Source organism: Armigeres subalbatus, chromosome 2 (genome assembly GCF_024139115.2).
Source record: "Armigeres subalbatus isolate Guangzhou_Male chromosome 2, GZ_Asu_2, whole genome shotgun sequence".
Taxonomy (NCBI): Eukaryota; Metazoa; Arthropoda; class Insecta; order Diptera; family Culicidae; genus Armigeres; species Armigeres subalbatus.
In genome coordinates this window covers 95,722,234-95,741,442 of record NC_085140.1, presented here as the reverse complement: position 1 = coordinate 95,741,442, position 19,209 = coordinate 95,722,234, and the positions used below count along the sequence as shown (strand labels likewise).

The window sequence follows — 19,209 nt, the reverse complement described above, 5'->3', positions numbered from 1 at the left end:
CGCGTCTTCGCTCCTCTTGCAAAATTGTTTTTGTTTTTCATCTTCAAAACATTGTATGAATTGAGAAAATCTTTACGATAGCTAAACTATGACGGTGTTTAATTTAATGAATTTTCCAAATGTTTGCCGACTTTGTATGAAAACGGAATGCAGTTCATTATATCCAATCAATGGCAGCTTCGAACAGATCACAATGCGGGTTGAAACTTTTCTGGATGAAGTTACGTTTCGTATCGCTGAGGTAAGTTTGGAGCTTACAGGTACCGTGCGGTTCTATATTTCGGAGTTGTTATTGGTACGTTTTTATTGGATTCGATAATTTTGCAAGTGAGCTACTAAGTAATGCTAATATATTTAAGTTTGTATTCTATATTATCCTGCAGGACAAGATGATTTACCTTCCTAAGTTTGTGTGTGATGTTTGTTTGGATCAGCTTACGGAATTCGCAGTATACCGGAAAAGGTTGATTCTTATCCATCGTTTTATGGAAGCGCTAGTTGATCTCAAGCATTCAAAGACTGAGCCATTAGAAGTTCTATTCCGAGATAGTAAAGATGAGCTCAACACTCTCTTCAATGAGCTTTCGTTGTGTAACAAGGTGGAGCCAAGCGTCGAAGATATTCTGCAGGAATTTGAATCGTACAATTTTGCTAAATTGGAAATATTTATTAAAGAAGAGATAAAATGTAAGAGCTTGCAGGAAGAAACTATAGAGGAATACTTTGATTATCAATGTCCCGAAGGAAGTGATTTGGAAACTAAACCTGAAGTATATTCAAGTGAAGAGGCTAATTATAATCCTGATTTCAAGGAATCATCCAGTGAAGATGATAGACCACTCAAAAAGAGAAAAAATCCCAAAGCGAAATCAACCAAGATAAAAAGCCCAGACAGTCGACCTCGTGGACGTCCGAAAATTTATTCGGATGGCATTTATCTACCAGAACCGTGGTCATGCGACAAGTGTGATTTTAAAACCAAATATCGATTGACAATTGATCGCCATAAGGCTGTTCACGAAAAGCGTGAAAATCGAATCTACTCGTGCCCTGATTGCAAGTTGGTGTGCAAGACAAAAGAGGAATTGCGCTCGCACCACAGCTCGATGCACCCTCAGTCGCTGGCAACGAAACGGGCGATGTGTGAGGTATGTGGATTATCGCTCAAAAATTCCTATTCATTGAAGGTGCACATGGAACGACATGGCGAAACGGCAAAGTATGCTTGCGAGTACTGCGACTACACCTCTCTCACGCGTTTGGCTTTCAAGTCGCATTTGCTGTTCCACAAGAGCGATAATTTGAAGAAGAAATGCGAAGTATGTGGCTTGTCTTTTCGGACGTAAGTATAATGAACCTTGCCATGAGAGACCAAAACTAATTTTACATTTCCAAGTTTATTTTCTAATTTTTGGGCAATTTAGAAAACCTTTAAATTTTAAATTGTGATTCAAAAAAAAATTAATTGTAAATCAAACCATAAAGTCTCGAGCAACATATGATTAGGGCCGAAAAACCAACAATGCTGAACCGAGAAAAATGAGGTTCAAGTTTTCAAGTAATTTAATTCATTTATTGAAGTAGAAGCTTATTTCATTGCAAAAACCATGTCAATGCCATACGTAAATGGTTATATTATATCAGCAGATAAAGATTAATTGAAAAACTATTCGAAATCTTCAAAATTTCAGCTAAAACAAAAGTTGCGCCGTTTACTCGCATTACCGGCAACACGTCTGGTTTTTAAGCCGTTTGCTCAAAGCTAGTAACACCATCGGGTTTGTTTTGATTTGTTAGCCAGAGAAGTTCTGCTATGCGATATATCAAAAACCTAGTAAGAATCTACATTTTTAAATAACTTGAAGCTAGTTTTTCTAAATAAACAATATAAAGTGAACGGCCTAAAAACCAAAGCAAACATTCCGCATGGTAGTTAAGGGCGCCAACAAAGGACTTAAAAACCACTATGGTGCAAATTGTTCATGAGACGTTCACTCAAAATAGCAATAAATGTGTTTCTTAAGAGATATTAAGTACGGAGTTTTACCTACGATAAAAAATAATTTACAAAGCAATCGTTTATGCTAGAAAATGAAAAATCATGGTTTTGGTTTATAAGCCGTAATCATATGTTATGCGAGAAGTTTTCTTGTTTGCCCCATATGACATTTTTGTTTAATATGTAAATCGTTCGACATACAGGGCAAGCCGTTTGACACGGCACATGGAGCAGCATAGAAATGAACGGAAGTACTCTTGTCCGCAGTGTTCGGCACGATTTAACACTAAAAACACACTGAGGAACCACACGACGCGTGTCCATTTAGCTATTCGTCATCCCTGTGAACACTGTGAAAAAACATTCGACCAAAAAATTGCTCTGCGGGATCACACCGAACGAGTTCATCATGTAACAGTAATCATTAGTTGATTGCGTTGAAAAAGTTTACTAAAATCTTCGTGTTCCTTTTTAGATTCAGAGCACTTTCATTTGTGACATCTGCGTGGCAACATTTGACAGCCAGGGAAAGTTGAACATTCACCAAATGCGGCATGGAAATCCAAAGCCCTTGGAATGCTCAGTGTGCCTCTCGATATATACCACCCAGGATACCTTCGACGACCACCTGTGCATCACCTATCGAGAAGACTACATGTGCTGCAATAAGGACTTGCGAAATCACGCGCAGTACAATCGGCACATGTTAATTAAGCATGGCATCAAGACAAATATGCGGGTCAAACCCATTCCTGGGGTCTTATTGGGGCAGCTGAGGGGAGCACGAAAGAGGCTTGAGCAGTGTCGGAAGTGTGATATTGCTTTTCCTTCCAGAGCGCTAAAGTTGCAACATTTGATCGAATGTAATCGACAGCCTGAATTGAAGACTGGAAATTCGGATGTGAAGATAGCTTATTAGACATAGACAATATGAGTCATCTATAATAAAAAAAAACTTAGAGGAAAATCAATGGAAGCATGTCAATAATTGATCCGAAGTTTTCAGCAATATATGACGAATGATTGAAACTGTTTTTCTTTCTCTTTCGTCTCTAATTTTGAAAAGAGTTACCTTCTACCTTTTGCTCATCAGTTTCAATAGTGTCATTGCAAAACTACCGAATAATAGAAATCAGTACTCCATAAATACATCTATACGCCTGAACATAGGAATTTTAATGAATGCTCCACAATTAGCTCATATCCTGATCATATCTGCTTCGTTATTTCTAGAACAACCATACCAATGGCTTGTTTGTTGCAACCGTTATATACAAATTCTGCATGTACTTGGATTTTTTTTTGGGCGTGTGAGTTTCGTGTCTTATGGCAAGAATAGAAAGAAAACCAATTCAAACCGATTTTTCCTGTAAAAGAAAAACAAATTGATATTTAACTATCCTTGTTTTATTCACGGCCTCACAATTAATTCAAATCGAATAAGGATTTAAACCAGAGAAGTTATCAAACTGGTCGCAATCGCCCATCCTACCACTAACGTAGGGGCCATTGCAGTACTAGAATAGCTCTAATAAATTACTGCTTCAGCAGCTGATGCCGCAGGATGAAGAAGGGAGCTCCCAGGCCGGATCCACAGAAAACGATGAACAACGCCGTCAGCTTGTAGCGGTTGGTCAAGCTGAATGGCAGGTTCTGCAAATGAGAAACGTTGGATTACTCAATTTTGTTGTGAACTGATTGTAATGCATTTAGCTCCAGCTAAGAATCTGCCATATTATATAATGTGGATTGCACTTACCTCACCGGGGATTCCGCCGTGTGAGTGCGAGTACCGGACAAGGTTGGTCATTCCGGAACGGGAGATAGCGGCTGCGCGGGCGAACATTTTCTGCAATATTACAAAAATAGATGAAAATTACAGCAAAAATAGGTAAATTCAAACAACTTACCAGTGCTTTTCTGAAGAACAAACTCGTTGAATAATGGACGTGAACAGGGATGCCAGATACAATTTTTAAATGTCTGTGTTAATCTCAGTAAAATGTCTGTATTTGTCTGTATGGGGCTTCAGAGGTATACTGGAAATAGAAAATTACTCAAAACCATACATTTTTGATATTATTGAATATCAAGGCTTCAATAATCTGAAATTCGAAATAATTTTTCGTTCCATGAAATTATCAATAATGTATAATAAAAATGATTGCAATTCATTTAGTTTCCGTTAGCGATTATCTAGCTGAGATTCAGCGCACATTCTACATTTTTCTAGTCCCCCTGGATTCACAAAACGCCTATTTCAATTCTGCGTTTTCCGCCTAACAGTTGCCTTCGCTCTCTCAATGAGTAATGGAAAATCATCAGGTCTCGATATGGTTGGTTATCAGTCTTCCCACGAACATGTGTGAAGTTCAACTCAAGTACATTTTTATCAACTCGTGTTGAACACTGAACGTGAATTATTGCCGTACTCGAGTACAACGCGATACCCAGTACCTGCCTAAGCAAACTTGTACTTAAGTACAAAACACATGTACAAACTTGCTTTCAGGTCCGAGCGGTCCGTGAGTCGATCGAGTAAGAGACGAAGAGAAAGGACAAAATGGAATTCGGAAACTGTACACGCTGATATGAAGATGCGCAGTGATGGGTGGATCTGAAAGGTTTTTTATTCGAATATTTTTCTAATGGAGCAAAACTTTTTCATGGCGTTAATGACCAATTGACATGGGTTTTCAACATTACGTAAGAATAATAAAGAGAACAGAAGATTTTGAAAAAATTGACCTCGATCCACATCCCACTATACAACTTTTTTGAGCGTGTACATTCCATAGAGAAGGAATAGAAAGCGCATAATTATAAATACTATGTATACTCATAGATCAGCGGAACAATTTCTCGATTCTCCGATAAAGTTTTCGTAATAAAACTAAATTGTCTATTGTCTATCGGAAGAGAACATTTCTCGTTGCCGTATGGTGCCGCTCACAAATTACGTAACAAAAAATCGGGCGTATGCAGGCCCTCCTTTGTAGCACATTGCGTATGGATAATTTAAATATTTTGTCTGAGTCATAACGCTTGACGCTAAGCCCTTCCACCCTCTATAGCGTCACGTAATTCATGAACACCCCTCATGGATGCATCGCATTATATTGTCAAAAACCGGCATCGTGTTAGAAACTACCATACATAACATATTAGGCACGTAATAGCGCTCTATTACTCAATAAAGAGTATAGGTTGATATCAAAGGTCACACACCTCATTTCCTTTTAAAATTATATGAACCTAGTCGAACTTGCCCGATCTTGCTCGGGAAACATCCATAACTGTCAATCATTTAATTGATTGCAGCGCCGTACTCTAGATCGGTTTCAGTTCAAGTTTGATGGTTTTCTTCGGAACTTTTGAAACCGTTGCATTTTGACAATTTTTCATCTTCCCCCTCTAATTAATCAACTCTTATTATATACAAACACAGATGATCCCAAAACGAATCTAGTAGTGAGAAAATTTTGCCAATCGGTCCATTCGTTCGTGAGTTTTATTGCCTCAAAGGAAATGAAAACTCATTTTAAATATAGAAGAAGAAAGATGACTATATTCGTAATCTGCACATGCCATAACCAAGAAAGTGCAACAAAATAGGACAACATGATGACCGATTTTTGACGGTGTTTTCGGTCAAGAATTTAATGGTTGTCAAAATGTTGACAAAAAATAGCGTATTTAGGGAGAGGGGGCATTTTCAAGGCATGAATTTACCCAAAGTGAAGAGGGCAACACTTGATAGATATAAACTTAATTTTTGCATGAACAGTTCACTGAGCGTTCTACAGTAGCAATCCTCATGCAAATATTGAGAACCCAAATATTCTTGTATCCGCACATCTATGATTTTGTTCACTGTCTACATTTGTTTTGTTCGAGAAGCTTCTGGAATTCTATTCAACAGCCAATTTTACAGCCAGATTTTACAAGTGTGCTGTACAGATGTACAGTACATATGTACAAAATGAAACTCGAACGCAAGTTCGGGTACAAGTATACTTTTCGTGCGTATGCGTACAAACACGAAGCAAGGGTACAGATGGAGTATACGAACAGCTGTACTTAGCGTGTTTGATGTTCGTTTGGGAAGACTGTTGGTTATTGCATCATCAAAAATATTCCCAACTCCGCCAAAATCTGGTTCTGGGGTTGATCAACCAAGCATAGTCTGATTGAATCTTTCCGGATGAATGGCGGAAAAGCCTCGTTGTACCCATCCACAAAAAAACATTTCCTCTCGAGATGTCAAAATGTACCGGCCTATTTCTGACAAGAGGTGTCTTCAAAGCCGTGGAAAGGTTTGGCAGGCAGCGGTTGTAAATTAGAAGTCGATAATAGGTTCAGCTTTCGTTAACAAGCGTTCCGCCCGGAATACGGCACGGGCACATACTTCGCATATCTGGAAGATGTACGGTACAACGCCTACAACGACGGCAAGCACGCGGATCTAGAACAATTCCAAGGCCTTCATCAGGACTGCTAACAGTGGCAAGAATGGGGATTCTCCGGCAACCTCCTTGCTTTTGTCCGGAACTTGGTAGACTCTGACAACCAGCAAATGCGTTCGAGGACACGTCACCATTCCGCTGGTTGGGTGACTAACCCATCTCCAACAAAAAGATTGTGGAAGTTCTCGGAGTCACCATTGATCGGAGACTCTCGTTCCTTTCGCACTTCCGCGAACTCAAAGTAAATTGTCGGAGCAGAGACAACGTGGTTCGGACCTTGCCTCATCCTCATCGAACCAACAACAGGAGGCCCTTCAATTCCTACGTTCGAGTTGTCTCTGAATTGTTACTCGCAACACCAGACGAGTCTGCCTGTGCCGAGGCTGGCATTCTGCCTTTTTGCCACCGTGCGGCTAGTTCGCCGCAGCCACTGCTGGAGAATACAAGATTCCTCTCCTAGCTGAAGGGGGCCGGAATCGACACACTACGGCCTGCGGCGAATATAAATAGTTTGCAATTCCCGGGGGGGTGACAATTCTGTGGCTCTTAGAAGGTCGGTGGTTGAGCCACAGATATTTCCACAACTATGAACACAGTTTTACGGATGAGGGGAGTCGGCGTTTTGGTCACTGGGACTGGTTTCACTATCTCGGACTGCCTCGGCGTGGCTCGAGCAGCCACGGCGTCGTATTCTACCCGACCAGGGAACCCATCCTCGTACTTTTAGACTCTGCCAGCACCATCTCCACATTCCAGAGTGATAAGCCTAAGCACAACAGGTTCCAAAGCATCTTAGCGAACATGCTCCCTTTCCTTGGATCCTGGGGCACTGTGGAGTGCCTGGCAACAACAAGGCAGATCTCCTTGCCGAAGTCGCCAACATTTCACGACATCCGTCCAGTTTAGTGATGTCAAAACCTGCATGAAGAAAATCATTTGAGAAAACTGGGAAAAACTGGACAACTACATCCGTTTACCTCCGGAAAATTAAAGGGACCACATCGGCGTGGACATGTTCCCTATTTTAAAGAACAGCAGATCATCTCCCGGCTCCGAATCGAAAAAAAAAGGTTCTTGCATAATTTCGGCAGGAACCCTTTCTGTACTATCTACAATGTCTGTGACGTTAGCAACTCTGAGGTGCATTTTGTCAGCGGATGCTTGTAAAATCAAGTTCTTCCATTCAAGTATCCAAGTTCACCTTCGAATTACTTATAAAATATTTATGAAGTTTGTACAATGATTCCAAAGAATATACATTTAAACATATTCCAGGCTTACTTCAAGCATTCCGAACTAAAATTGCGGGGTCCTCAGAAAAATTCATTCGATTTTCTTTGGTGTTGTTCTCTCAGGATTCCCTACGTAATGTTTTCAGAAGCAACATTAGGTTATAATTTATACTGGAATCATCATCGGAGATTCTCAGGTTTTCATGATTTTTTCTGCTTTGGTTTTTTCCAAAGATAACAAATGTCTGTAAAAGTCTGTAACATCAATCAAAAGTCTGTATAATGTCTGTAATCTGCACGACGTCTGTATGCAAGACCAAAAGTCTGTATAAATACAGACATGTCTGTATATCTGGCATCCCTGGACGTGAAAAAGCAAGTGACACCACCAAAACTTCAATCACTTGACATTTACATGATTGTCATTTTATTCAAGATTGATATAAAAGAATGCGTTACACGGCGTTATGCGATTGTTCAACGTCCAACATTTTGACGTTGGACAACGTCTTTTATCGGAAGGTACTGGGTGCAGGGGTCTGCGAAGCGGCCATGTTTTTGATGCCAGCATCAAAATCATCGATTAATTTAACACGAAGACGTAATTATAGTCATCGAAAACCTCCCAATGAAAATATGTTTCAAATATCGTAATATTTTGGCGAAGTAGAGCGCTTGGTGCCGATCGAAATATGAACATTTATTAAAGGCATCAATATTCTTGTTCAAACACACCTCGCATTCATACTTTCGCACAAGTTCTCGAAAAATGGTGAAAAATATATACGTCCATTTGGAAAAAATCAGTTCGGAATAATGGTTTGTTTACAAAATAGAATTGTCAGTGGGAAACCCAATTTCAATAGAACAATGGGAAACTCAAAGATGTTGGCTATTGTCAAACGTAGTGGGTAGGATTGGGGGTGCCAGATACCTGACTGGGTGTCAAATCAGAGAATCTCAAATTGGAGACCGTCACGAAATCATGTTAGATTTTGAACGTTAATGGAGCCTTTTATCTATCGATGCATTCTCGAGATTTATAGATCAATCGAGTGGGGAACTTTGCAGCAATTGGTCAATTTTATTGAAACTTTTGACGACTCACGAATAACTATTGAAAATTTAAATTCTTGTCCTATACCCAGTTAAAATATCAGGAACCAACCAATCCCGTTTATGCATTCCAGACACGGAATTCAGAATGTTGTAAGTTGCTCCGGGTATAAAGGCTGGTTTACAGTTCGGAAAACGTGTCCCGGGATTTGGTCTCCCATGTAATTTAAATGGGAGCGGGATTTGCGTTTCCCGTGACAGGAGCAGAAGTCTACACGAAAAAATATTTTCCTGAAGTGTAAACCCAATCGCGGGAAAAGTGTACGGTTAAAAATCCCGTGTGTAGAGATGCAAATCCCGCGGGGAAACAATTCCGTTTGAATTGATTCCGCACGGGAAATGTGTAATCTATGACGGAAATTTTTTATGGGAAGAATTTAGTTAAGTGGATAGTGAAAATTGAGAAATGTGAGAAGTGTGAAAAGAAAACTAACGAATGATAAGCGAGAAATTAAAAAAAATGAGTAAGTAAGCAATGAGCAATGAGTAGTGAGAATAAGAAGTAAGAAGTGTAAAATTAGAAGTGAGAGTTGAGTAGTGAGAGTTGAGTAGTGAGAAATGAGTAGTGAGAATGAGGCGCGAGAAATGAAGAGTATGAAGTGAGTTATGAAGAGTGAGAAAAGAAAAGTGAAAAGTGACTAATGATAAGTGAAAAAATGAGTTGTGAGAAGTGAAATGAATAGTGAGAAGTGGGAATTGAAAAGAGTAAAGTGAGAAATGAGTACTAAGAAGTGAGAAGTGCAAAGTGAGCAGAGATAATTAAGGAATAGTGCATAGTAAGACTCGCTCTAACTCATTCTCACTCACTCGCTCTAAGTCATTCTCACTCACTCGCTCTAACTCATTCTCACTCACTCACTCTAACTCATTCTCACTCACTCGCTCTAACTCATTTTCACTCACTCGCTCTAACTCATTTTCACTCACTCGCTCTAACTCATTCTTACTCACTCGCTCTAACTCATTCTCACTCACTCGCTCTAACACATTCTCACTCACTCCCTTAACTCATTCTCACCACTCGCTCTAACTCATTCTCACTCACTCGCTCTAACTCATTCTCACTCACTCACTCTAACTCATTCTCACTCACTCGCTCTAACTCATTCTCACTCACTCGCTCCAAGTCATTCTCACTCACTCGCTCTAACTCATTCTCACTCACTTTCTCTCACTCATTCACTCTCTCATTCAATCTCACTCATATACACACATTCTCACTCACTCACTCACTAACACTAACACATTCACTAACTCTGGCTCACTCACTTATTCACTCTCACTCAATCACTCACTAACTCTTTCTCACTCACTCACTCTCTCTCTCATTCACGTACTTTCACACACTCATTCTCACTCATTCACTCAACCTCACACCCTCATTCTCACTTACTCACGAATTTTCACTTAGAGTAGAGTGGGGCAAGAGTGCGCGTGGGGTAAGAGTACGTTTTCGATTTTTTGAAGTTATAAAAAAGATAAACTAGCAGCACTGCATCAGTTTGATAGGTATTCTGACCAACTATTGTCATGTGTAATTGTAAACGATTTGAGTAAACAACAAGGGAGATATGGAGTTAGTTAATTTTTTGGTCATTTTGCTAAAAATAATTGTATTTCCGCAACTAGTATTCCGTTACCTTATACACGTTTGATCAGGTGAACAATATACCATTTCGATAGTCTATTTATAGAGTACTATATGGTGCAGAACATTAATTCGGTTGGTTTTCCAGGAGGTTAAAGCCGTAAAAGTACGCAGGAACGGGTGGGGCAAGAGTACGCATGTGAATCTTTTAGTTCTGATGTTAAACCCATATCTTCGTCCATAATAAGACTACTGCCAAATCGTAAAGATCCGCAACAAAGAAAAAAGGGACAGAAATTGAAAATTATCACAAGTTTTCCTTTTAAGGATAAGTTGAAAATTTGGTGTTAGAAAGGACGAACGAAGCACTGAAGTGAAATAAAGAAATTGTATTAGGTACAGTGATCGTTCGCTAATTGGGGCACGACCTCACCCCAACTAGCGAATGCCTTTCGCTAATTGGGGCGGTTTGACAAGCGTCAATGTTGTTTACTTTTTGCATTGAACAAAATAAAATTTTACGCGCCAGAAAATATCGATCCCGCCAAACACGGAAACAAAACGTCAACGCGTTTTTGACATCACATTCTGACGTTTAGCTGCTTTTTAATTGGGTTTCACCCCAATTAGCGAACCCCCAACTAAAAAGCGCCCCAACTAGAAAAACCCCAATTAGCGAACGTTCACTGTATTGTTCTACACCTAAACATAGTCCGAAAACACAATTCCATCTAAATGACACACATTTAATCGAAATAAACATCTATAAATAACGCAATACTGAGCTGGGAGGGGTTGCGAGATGTATAACAATTCAAATAATTTTTAGAGAATTCATATAGAAAGGGTAAGATATGGGTTAAGGGTGATGAAATGGTCAAATTTTGCGATACGTAATTAGTGAAGTTTCTTTAAGAAAAATTCCTTTGCTTACGCCACGCGAAACCAGGTATATTTTTACCTCTATAGCTTTTTGCCTTTCTCGTACAACTAAGTTGTACCGAAAGGCTATCATTTCACTCCAAATTCGAACTTTTGATAGAAGTCCCAGAGACACATAGTGTTATATACCATTCGACTCAGCTCGATGAGCTGAACAAATGTCTGTCTGTCCGTGTGTGCGTGTGTGTGTGTATGTGTGTGCGTGTGTGTGTGCACAAAATGCCATAAAAAACATTAGCCAAATTTTCACATAAAAACTCTTAACCGATTTTCTTGCAACAAGTTGCATCCGACTGAGACTAAAACGCTGTTGATCACTATTGAATTTCATAATAATTGCAAATTGTAAAAAATAGATAATATTAAAATAGTGATGAGACATAGTCACATAGAACAATAATGTGTTATGAAAAATGCCTTGCATCTATGAATATTTTATCCGTGGCTTCCCATTAAGAGTTTCATCGCACTATAAAGATGCTCGTGTTGCACGCATTTAGGCGTGAGTATGCTATTCGTTCAGTTTCATAGTATTATGAAATTGACCGAAAGTCAAAATTCGAACATAGGAAATTCGAGAAACTTTTGGCAGCGCCATCTGTCGTCTAGTAGTGTAAATTTTCTGTCATAACATTGGACGGTGTAACTGTTTTGCCTTTCTTGTATACATCATCGAGGTGTAAGCGTAAAGGCTACATTTATTACCTTTTTGCGCGAGAAAGGCGCCATCACCGTTAGGTGGATTAATCTGGGTTTTCATATATAATAAAAAAACAATGTTTTTTCGTGTGAAAGTACACATTTCTAGGACCCCCTCCCCCTTTCAGAGTTACGTAATCTTTAAACATTCCATAATATACTTTCAATAAACATCAATTAAATGTTATTTATTCTTATTTGTGTTAATATATACTTGAAACACATGATTGGAAAAATGCGTACTCTTACCCCACCCGATGCGCACTCTTACCCCACCGGTGGGGTAAGAGTGCGTTTTTCACGTGTCTTACAATAAGGGTTCTACTAAAATGAATTACAAGAATTTCAATATTTTTCCGCTGGGTAACGTAGAGGAAGAGTGTACGAATCGTCGACATACACGGTTAGATCAGACAACCAAAAATGAAGTTCAAACAACTCAAAATTAAGTTCATTTCACTTAATTTGGACCATTGGTGGGGGAAGCCAATTTTGAGTTGGATGGCCCAACTCGGATTTGAGTAGTTTCCGCTTGATCCCGTGTGAAAAAGTACCTAAATATTAAGTTGTTTCCACCTAATGTTAAGTTCAAATAGGTTCAAACAACCTAAATTTGAGTTCAACCCCTTTAACCTAGCGTTGGCTTCCCCAATCGAACTGCTATCGTTGAGTGGCTTTCTTTCTCTGTTTTTGACATCAAAGGATGGAATGAAAGAGATGCCAAATCAAAAACAACTCAAAATTTGGGTTGTTTGATCTACCCGTGTAGTTTTGATATGCAGAAGCTTGTTTCATAAGGGCTACATGGTCGATTGAAAACTAAGTGCGTACTCTTGCCCCACTCTACTCTACTCAAGAATTCTCACTCACTCGCTTTCACTCACTCACTCACTTTGACTTACTCACCTACTCTCACTTACTCATTTTCACTCACTCATTTCCTCTTTCTCTCCCACTCAATCGCTCTCTCTCACTCATTCTCTCCTTTCTCTCGCTATATCTCCCTCTTCTCGTTATCTTTCCAACTCTTGTATAAAGAAATTCGAACCAAAACCCCGAAGTGTAAACTCAAGCACGGGCGAGATACGCAGATTCTCAAATCCCGAAGCAAAATCCTGGAGTGTAAACTCAATCACGGAAAATGTTTTGACAGTGGAGACTTCCCGGCGGAAAATTTTCCCTGACAAAACCCGGAGCAAAATCCCGTAACAAATCCCGCGGACTCGTTTTCCGAACTGTAAACCAGCCTTTAAAAAGCCCATTATTCGAGCTCGCGCGTCATTTCTGTACGATGATTACGGAGAGCGCACAGAACCATGGCGTTGGTAGCGGTCCTGACATCGGTTACATGGATGGCATCAGTGGCAGCCAAGTGAAATTTTCTCTACATTCTTATTTGGTTTTGTTGCAGTTTGTGATTGGGGAGGAGATTGAAAATCAATCGGTTCTATTGAGGATCACAATTTTGTGGAAGCGAAGGTTTAGCTGAGACGGGTTTTGTTTAAATTGTTTTGTCGAGGACCCAAGGAGTGTACATTAATCTTCTTAGCAAAGTCACTCCCAACGATTCATCAATCATATTTCCCATTGAATGTGAACCGGTTGGTACGGCTGTCCCCGTTTCTTCCTTTCGTAGATTCAAAACTCTTCATTGATGTTATTTATTACTAAATAATCTGATTGCCGGGGAGTTATGGATTATCTCCCAAATTCAAGCCTGCACGATCCTGGCCGTTTTAATACTTGTGTCATAATAATAATAATCACTGCAGACATAATCACAAATCGACTACGTTCTGATTGATAGACGGCACTTCTCCGCCATCACGACGTAAGGACCAATCATGGCCCTAAAATCAACTCAATCTCCTTTTCAATGGTGGATTTGACTTTTTGTAGGATCGGCCACCATCAATTTTGCTCGTGTTTGGTGTTCGTATACTATCGTCATCTGGTTGCCGAATGTACATTCACAGTGTATTTTGCATTGGGCGACAATGTTTCCGTGATGATGATTTTGATTGCATTTTGTTCTAAGTGATACGTCTGTTTGACGTCTGTCTGTGGTTAAACGTTACATTTCCCTCAACACTATTGGCTACCAGCGACGGCTGCCTCGGCATGAATGCTATGAGCTAACAATTTTTGACGAGAATGATGAATTGCAATCGATAAATGTGGCTAGATCAGCGATATATTATGGCCAATTTCGGACTAAATAGTGGCGATCTGAGACGAGACCTGCAAAGAGGAAAAAATGTAACTTCAGCTGCTGTCAGCCAACTGCTGTCACGAACTGTCAGGTGCAACCAGCAGCTTTTTGAGTGAAAGTATTGGTATCCCAATTAAATTATTACACATCATTTTTGTTTTACCAAGGCTTTTTTTCTTTAACGAGTATTCCAAACCTTCCGTTTAGCTTGTTAATAATCAGTAATAAACCTGTGTTTTGTTCCCGGTATAAAAATCCTTATGAAAATGAATTAACTATTTCGTGAATTGGATACACTTTTATTGTGCTCAGAAGGGTCCACCTGGGGCTTGGGTAAAACAGTCAAGTAAACAGTTGAAACTCGATGGTCAACTGTGATGAAAAGAAGAACAAGTGTCAAAACAAGAGAAAAGAAGCAGCGTCTTTGCAGGTCTCGTCTCAGGTGGTGATAGTGCTGTCCAATGAGCAGCTCGAAGTTGTTCCCATCCTGCTCATTCTTTTTTGTCAACAAACGGACATGAGAGGGATGGGAATAACTTCGAGCTACTTCGAGTTGCTCATTGGACAGCATTCATAGTTCAGCAAATAAGGAATTTTATAATCGAAATAGTTTTATTTTAAACCTTCGTACCCTTTGACCAAAGGTCTTTACGCTCCAAAATATGCGTTTTCAAATGTTCGATAACTCCATTTTGGCAATTGAATGCCTGGCAGCACACATGACAAATGTATGGTTGATATCCTAAAAATAAAATAGTGAAAGCTCGATGTAGATGAAATAAAAAAGCATATACATACCAGTATGAACCCGTATATGCCGCTGCAAATGTATAATGTCAACAAAATTCTTAGAGCAATGATCGCAAGTAAACGCACGCTCATCAGCATGTAATCTTTGATGGTTCTTCAAATTCGAAGTACTATTAAATGCTTTATCACACTTAGTGCACTTGTATGGCTTTTCACCTAATAAAACAAAAAGGATTATCAAACAAGTCTAATCGACAAGCATAAATTCCCTTACCCGTATGTACACGAATGTGTTTTCTAAGATTGCACTCCTGGTTGAAAGTTTTCGAACATCTGTCGCATTGAAACAGTCCTTGAGGTCCATGTACTTTCTGAAATTATATAGATTCTAGATTTTCTACCTCAGTTGACTAACATTCGAACTCACCATGTGCGATTTCAAATGTGGTGCACAATAGAAAGTTTTGTCGCATAGCTCGCATGAGTACGGTCTTTCTCCTAGATGCTTGCGAATGTGATATTTCAAGTTGTTTCCTTGCACAAACATCCGATCGCAATGCGGACACTTGTGCTGCTTGTCGATCTTATGCATTCGCATGTGCTCTCTCATGTAAGTAACAACACGACCACAGACTTTGCATTCTTGTGGGACTTTCACTTCTTTGCCTTCCGGTCGAATTTTTCTAGGCCGCCCGATTTTCCGTTTTTCTCCAGTGGGGTTTGGCTTTTTCTTGGCAGTTGTTTTTCGCTTTTTCAAAGGTTTTTCATCTTCTGAACTTGCTTTGCTGTGATCACTATCAAATTTCGCATCATCATCATCTGCACCGGCAAACTCAATGTCGCTTGAATCACTACCAAAATCAATTTTTTGCTGTGTTTTTTTCGTTGCTTTTCTGGTCATTCGGGCTCTGGGAACGTTCTCCTTTTCATTCTCAGATGGCTCTGCTTTTTTGTCTTCGATTTCTGTGACTGATACACTTTTAACTTCAACGGATTTCTTCCTCCTTCGACCAGGTTTTCCTTTTTTCTTGTCCTCTGTGGGAACAATTTTGTCTAATTCTGTATCCTCCATACTGATTTCTAACTTAACGTTAACATCTTGGAAGACATCGTCGTCTGATTCTTCAAGTGTATCGACGGCCATGGGATCCTGACAGTTGAGGGGATCGTAGTCTTGGCCGTATTGTTCTGGTTCATTTTTGATAACAAACTCAACAACTTTGGGCTTCGCATGTTCATCGAATGCATCGATACGCTTCCGACACGTTTCACAAATTGGAGATATCAAACCGCACACGGGAGTAACCTGTAACACAGGTCCGTTAATCATATACACATATATAGGTATCTAAGTCTTTGATGGAGCATTCTTTAGTACTACGCAAACACCAACTTCCAGTACAGATGCCCGGATCTTTTTCTTCTTCAATGGCATTACATCCCACACTGGGAAATTGCCGCCTCACAGCTTAGTGTTCATTAAGCACTTCCACAGTTATTAACTGCAAGGTTTCTAAGCCAAGTTACCATTTGTACATTCGTATATCATGAGGCTAACACGATGATACTTTTATGCCCAGGGAAATCGAGACAATTTCCAATCCGAAAATTGTCTAGACCGGCAACGGGAATCGAACCCAGCCACCCTCAGCATGGTCTTGCTTTGTAGCCGCGCATCTTACCGCACCGCTAAGGAGGGCCCCACAGATGCCCGGATACTCATGGCTAATTGGCATACTTAGCTTCTTTTGCATTACAACTCGCACTGGGACATTGCCGCCTCGCAGTTTAGTGTTCATCAAGCTCTTCTACTGTTATTATCATCGGACATGCCAGATTTAGTTCCATTTACTTGATTAATTCTCGAGTTATGAAGAAATTAGTGTTTAATTTGTATGGTAGGGGTATCGAACCATCTTAAGAACCTTCTCTGGTCCCTAAAACCTCTGCATACAAATTTTCACGCTGATCGGTTCAGTAGTTTCCGAGTCTATAAAGTTCAGACAGACAGAAATTCAATTTTTATGTATATAGAAGATTTCCACCGAATATTTTTTATTTCTACAATACTTTTTTCTGCGGATTATCACCAAATGTCAGTATTGTCGTGCTCTTATAAAACATACAGCTCTTCGCGGTGGTAATACGCAAGCAAAGATTGCACAGCAGCGCGCCCATAAGCTTTTACACAGGGTGCGTGTCTGTGCTGTTAAATTTAATAAGCCGCTGAATGGGGTTGCCATAGCTTAATAGTCGCCGTAAGTAAAGTAGGCGCGCTCCAGTGCGATTAGACGGAGGCTTATTGAGATGATCATGATCTGAGTGTTTATCTTGGGTTGGGATCAAGGGCCTCATGCGCCTGTCACTGGCGAACAAAGCTCGTGTACTCTGCATCGAAGCTTAGAACCGCTGTTAGGGCGCAATCGTTAATGTGAACATTTTTATATTCGGTTAGTTACTGCAAATAAATTCTTATTCGAGTCCCTATAATCAAGCAGGTATCTCAAGCATACCACATCGTTATATTGCTGCATGATTGAGTGTTTAATTTTAATAAACTAGCGAAAACAAAAGTGTGCATAAAAATTGCCTCGCCATAACAAAAAGGTGGTAGAGAATTAACACTGTTGTTTACAGTTTAGAACCAAATCCAGATGTCGCACATGTTGGTGTAGGGATTCAGTACTCCGCCTTCTCCCCCTGGTTGGGATGCAATGAAATGTTTCTTATTTACAATGGAATAAGTCACATAAAATCTGTGAAATAATTACCGAACAGTTCTGCTGTTGAAACTAACCGAATTCTGTGGAATGAGTTGACCCTCTAAAACCCAAACTTTTGCTTTAGCTCATAATCACTATTTTGCTTTAAATTTTCAACTCGTAATTTCTACAATTTCACATTTTGTGACTTTGCTTTTCTTGTATTCGATAAACTTATTAACAATTTCTCGAATCTATTTATCTTTTTTGATTCTTCCACATAAATATAAATGCTAAACTATTGCAATTTTCAATTTTAGGGTTTATAGTTTTTATTCTCCTCGTTAGAAGATGGGGAAATATTTTAGAATGTATCATTTTCTACCATACTTCTTTTGTATTAAGTTAGAGTAAAATCAGTAGTGATTAAGTTTCATTGCAAATGTTCGAACACTATTACAAAATAAACAAAATCGAGTGTAATCAAAAATCGATTACTGGAAGATTTATATTATTCTTCGTACAAAAACTGACTGAGCATGTCGAATTAAAAAAAATATTTTCAGCGTCCATTCGCCCCTCGCGTATAAATATTGACAAAACAATGAATTCCCACTCAAGCGTTACATTCGTTATTCTATGCCATTCGTGGTACTGCTCAGCGCTGTCGAAGTGTCGAGATGTAAATAATCTGGTACTGCAATTGTTACCTATCCATCTTGCAGCGTTTCACGATCTTACCTCAACTTTGGTGCATTTGTAGATTTTGTTCAACATTCTGGTGTCATCTGCATCGCAAAAAATTGACTCCATGTCTCCCTCGGAAGCACCGCATATTTTGCACGCTTTTTCCGTTTTCACGAACGGGCTGAAATAAGTTGATAAAAGGCACTAAATCAATCCGGCGAAGTTGGCGAACATCTCCTGAGAGGCTCACAGTTAAATGCTTTTACTGTATCCTAAACACGAAGAAATTTAACTGAATATCACCTTCCTCTTACCTATCGACATCAGTTAGTCCGGCCATTGTTACGATTTAGTAATCTATTTAGTTCAAAAACATAATTCAAGCATCAAAACAGAAAATTGAGACTGCAAAACTTTTCACTGAGCTGCGATGCGACTGCGATTTTGATATGTTGACGTTTGTTGCGAACGTAACGCCTCTGCTAAAGACACCATTAAATAAATAGAGACGGGAAAACCGGTCAGCATCAACCAAACACAATGCGAGTAGAGATGTCCAATTTTTGCAATAAATATAAGGCAATCCATGAGACAGCTGCGATCAGCTGACGATTTTTGTTTACCTTGATTTTTTGACAGTTTCTGGCCGGACTGACAGAACAATCCAAAGGAAATTGTTAAGCGCGGTTTACACCAGAAATGAGTTGCCTTCCCCGGATAAAAATATTATTAAAATATCATAAATTTTACTGTTTAAGCACCATTTATAACAAAGTAATTACCATTGAATATAATGGAATTTGAACAATTAAATCA

General features: G+C 39.4%; 3 protein-coding genes across 5 annotated transcripts; 1 reads left to right on the top strand and 2 right to left on the bottom strand.

Annotated features, from left to right (window-relative positions):
• On the top strand, positions 1-3,241 carry LOC134210137 (zinc finger protein 425-like). The gene is made up of 4 exons (XM_062686159.1): positions 1-241; positions 384-1,342; positions 2,203-2,410; positions 2,475-3,241. The coding sequence occupies exons 1-4, from the start codon at positions 89-91 to the stop codon at positions 2,916-2,918; spliced, it is 1,764 nt and encodes a 587-aa protein (XP_062542143.1). The 5' UTR covers positions 1-88; the 3' UTR covers positions 2,919-3,241.
• A 143-nt stretch (positions 3,242-3,384) lies between these two features.
• On the bottom strand, positions 3,385-8,154 carry LOC134210139 (cytochrome c oxidase subunit 7C, mitochondrial-like). 2 transcript variants are annotated; one of them, XM_062686163.1, is made up of 4 exons: positions 8,070-8,154; positions 3,910-3,953; positions 3,759-3,848; positions 3,385-3,652 (listed from the first exon to the last, which is right to left on the bottom strand). In XM_062686163.1, exons 3-4 carry the CDS (start codon positions 3,843-3,845, stop codon positions 3,536-3,538), a joined length of 204 nt encoding a protein of 67 aa, XP_062542147.1. In that variant the 5' UTR covers positions 3,846-3,848; positions 3,910-3,953; positions 8,070-8,154; the 3' UTR covers positions 3,385-3,535. The 2 variants fall into 2 exon arrangements, with proteins under 2 accessions (XP_062542147.1, XP_062542148.1); XM_062686164.1 differs by lacking the exon at positions 8,070-8,154 and having other exon boundaries at positions 3,910-3,971.
• LOC134210138 (zinc finger protein 184-like) lies at positions 4,013-18,866 on the bottom strand. Of its 2 annotated transcripts, XM_062686162.1 has the most exons (7): positions 18,708-18,866; positions 18,448-18,574; positions 15,432-16,310; positions 15,279-15,375; positions 15,053-15,220; positions 14,886-14,996; positions 4,013-4,038 (listed from the first exon to the last, which is right to left on the bottom strand). In XM_062686162.1, exons 1-7 carry the CDS (start codon positions 18,731-18,733, stop codon positions 4,028-4,030), a joined length of 1,419 nt encoding a protein of 472 aa, XP_062542146.1. In that variant the 5' UTR covers positions 18,734-18,866; the 3' UTR covers positions 4,013-4,027. The 2 variants fall into 2 exon arrangements, with proteins under 2 accessions (XP_062542146.1, XP_062542144.1); XM_062686160.1 differs by lacking the exon at positions 4,013-4,038 and having other exon boundaries at positions 14,832-14,996.
• Positions 18,867-19,209: the final 343 nt, after the last annotated feature.

Excerpts from the sequence above, each read along its gene's own strand:
- LOC134210137 (XM_062686159.1), top strand. The coding sequence starts at position 89 with ATGACGGTGTTTAATTTAATGAATTTTCCAAATGTTTGCCGACTTTGT. Across the intron at positions 1,343-2,202 it reads TGTGGCTTGTCTTTTCGGAC|GGCAAGCCGTTTGACACGGC; the intron begins GTAAGTATAATG and ends TTCGACATACAG. Across the intron at positions 2,411-2,474 it reads ACACCGAACGAGTTCATCAT|ATTCAGAGCACTTTCATTTG; the intron begins GTAACAGTAATC and ends GTTCCTTTTTAG.
- LOC134210139 (XM_062686163.1), bottom strand. The coding sequence starts at position 3,845 with ATGTTCGCCCGCGCAGCCGCTATCTCCCGTTCCGGAATGACCAACCTT. Across the intron at positions 3,653-3,758 it reads ACGGCGGAATCCCCGGTGAG|AACCTGCCATTCAGCTTGAC; the intron begins GTAAGTGCAATC and ends TCTCATTTGCAG.
- LOC134210138 (XM_062686160.1), bottom strand. The coding sequence starts at position 18,733 with ATGGCCGGACTAACTGATGTCGATAG. Across the intron at positions 16,311-18,447 it reads ACAAATGCACCAAAGTTGAG|GTTACTCCCGTGTGCGGTTT; the intron begins GTAAGATCGTGA and ends CCTGTGTTACAG. Across the intron at positions 15,221-15,278 it reads ACACATTCGTGTACATACGG|GTGAAAAGCCATACAAGTGC; the intron begins GTAAGGGAATTT and ends TTGTTTTATTAG.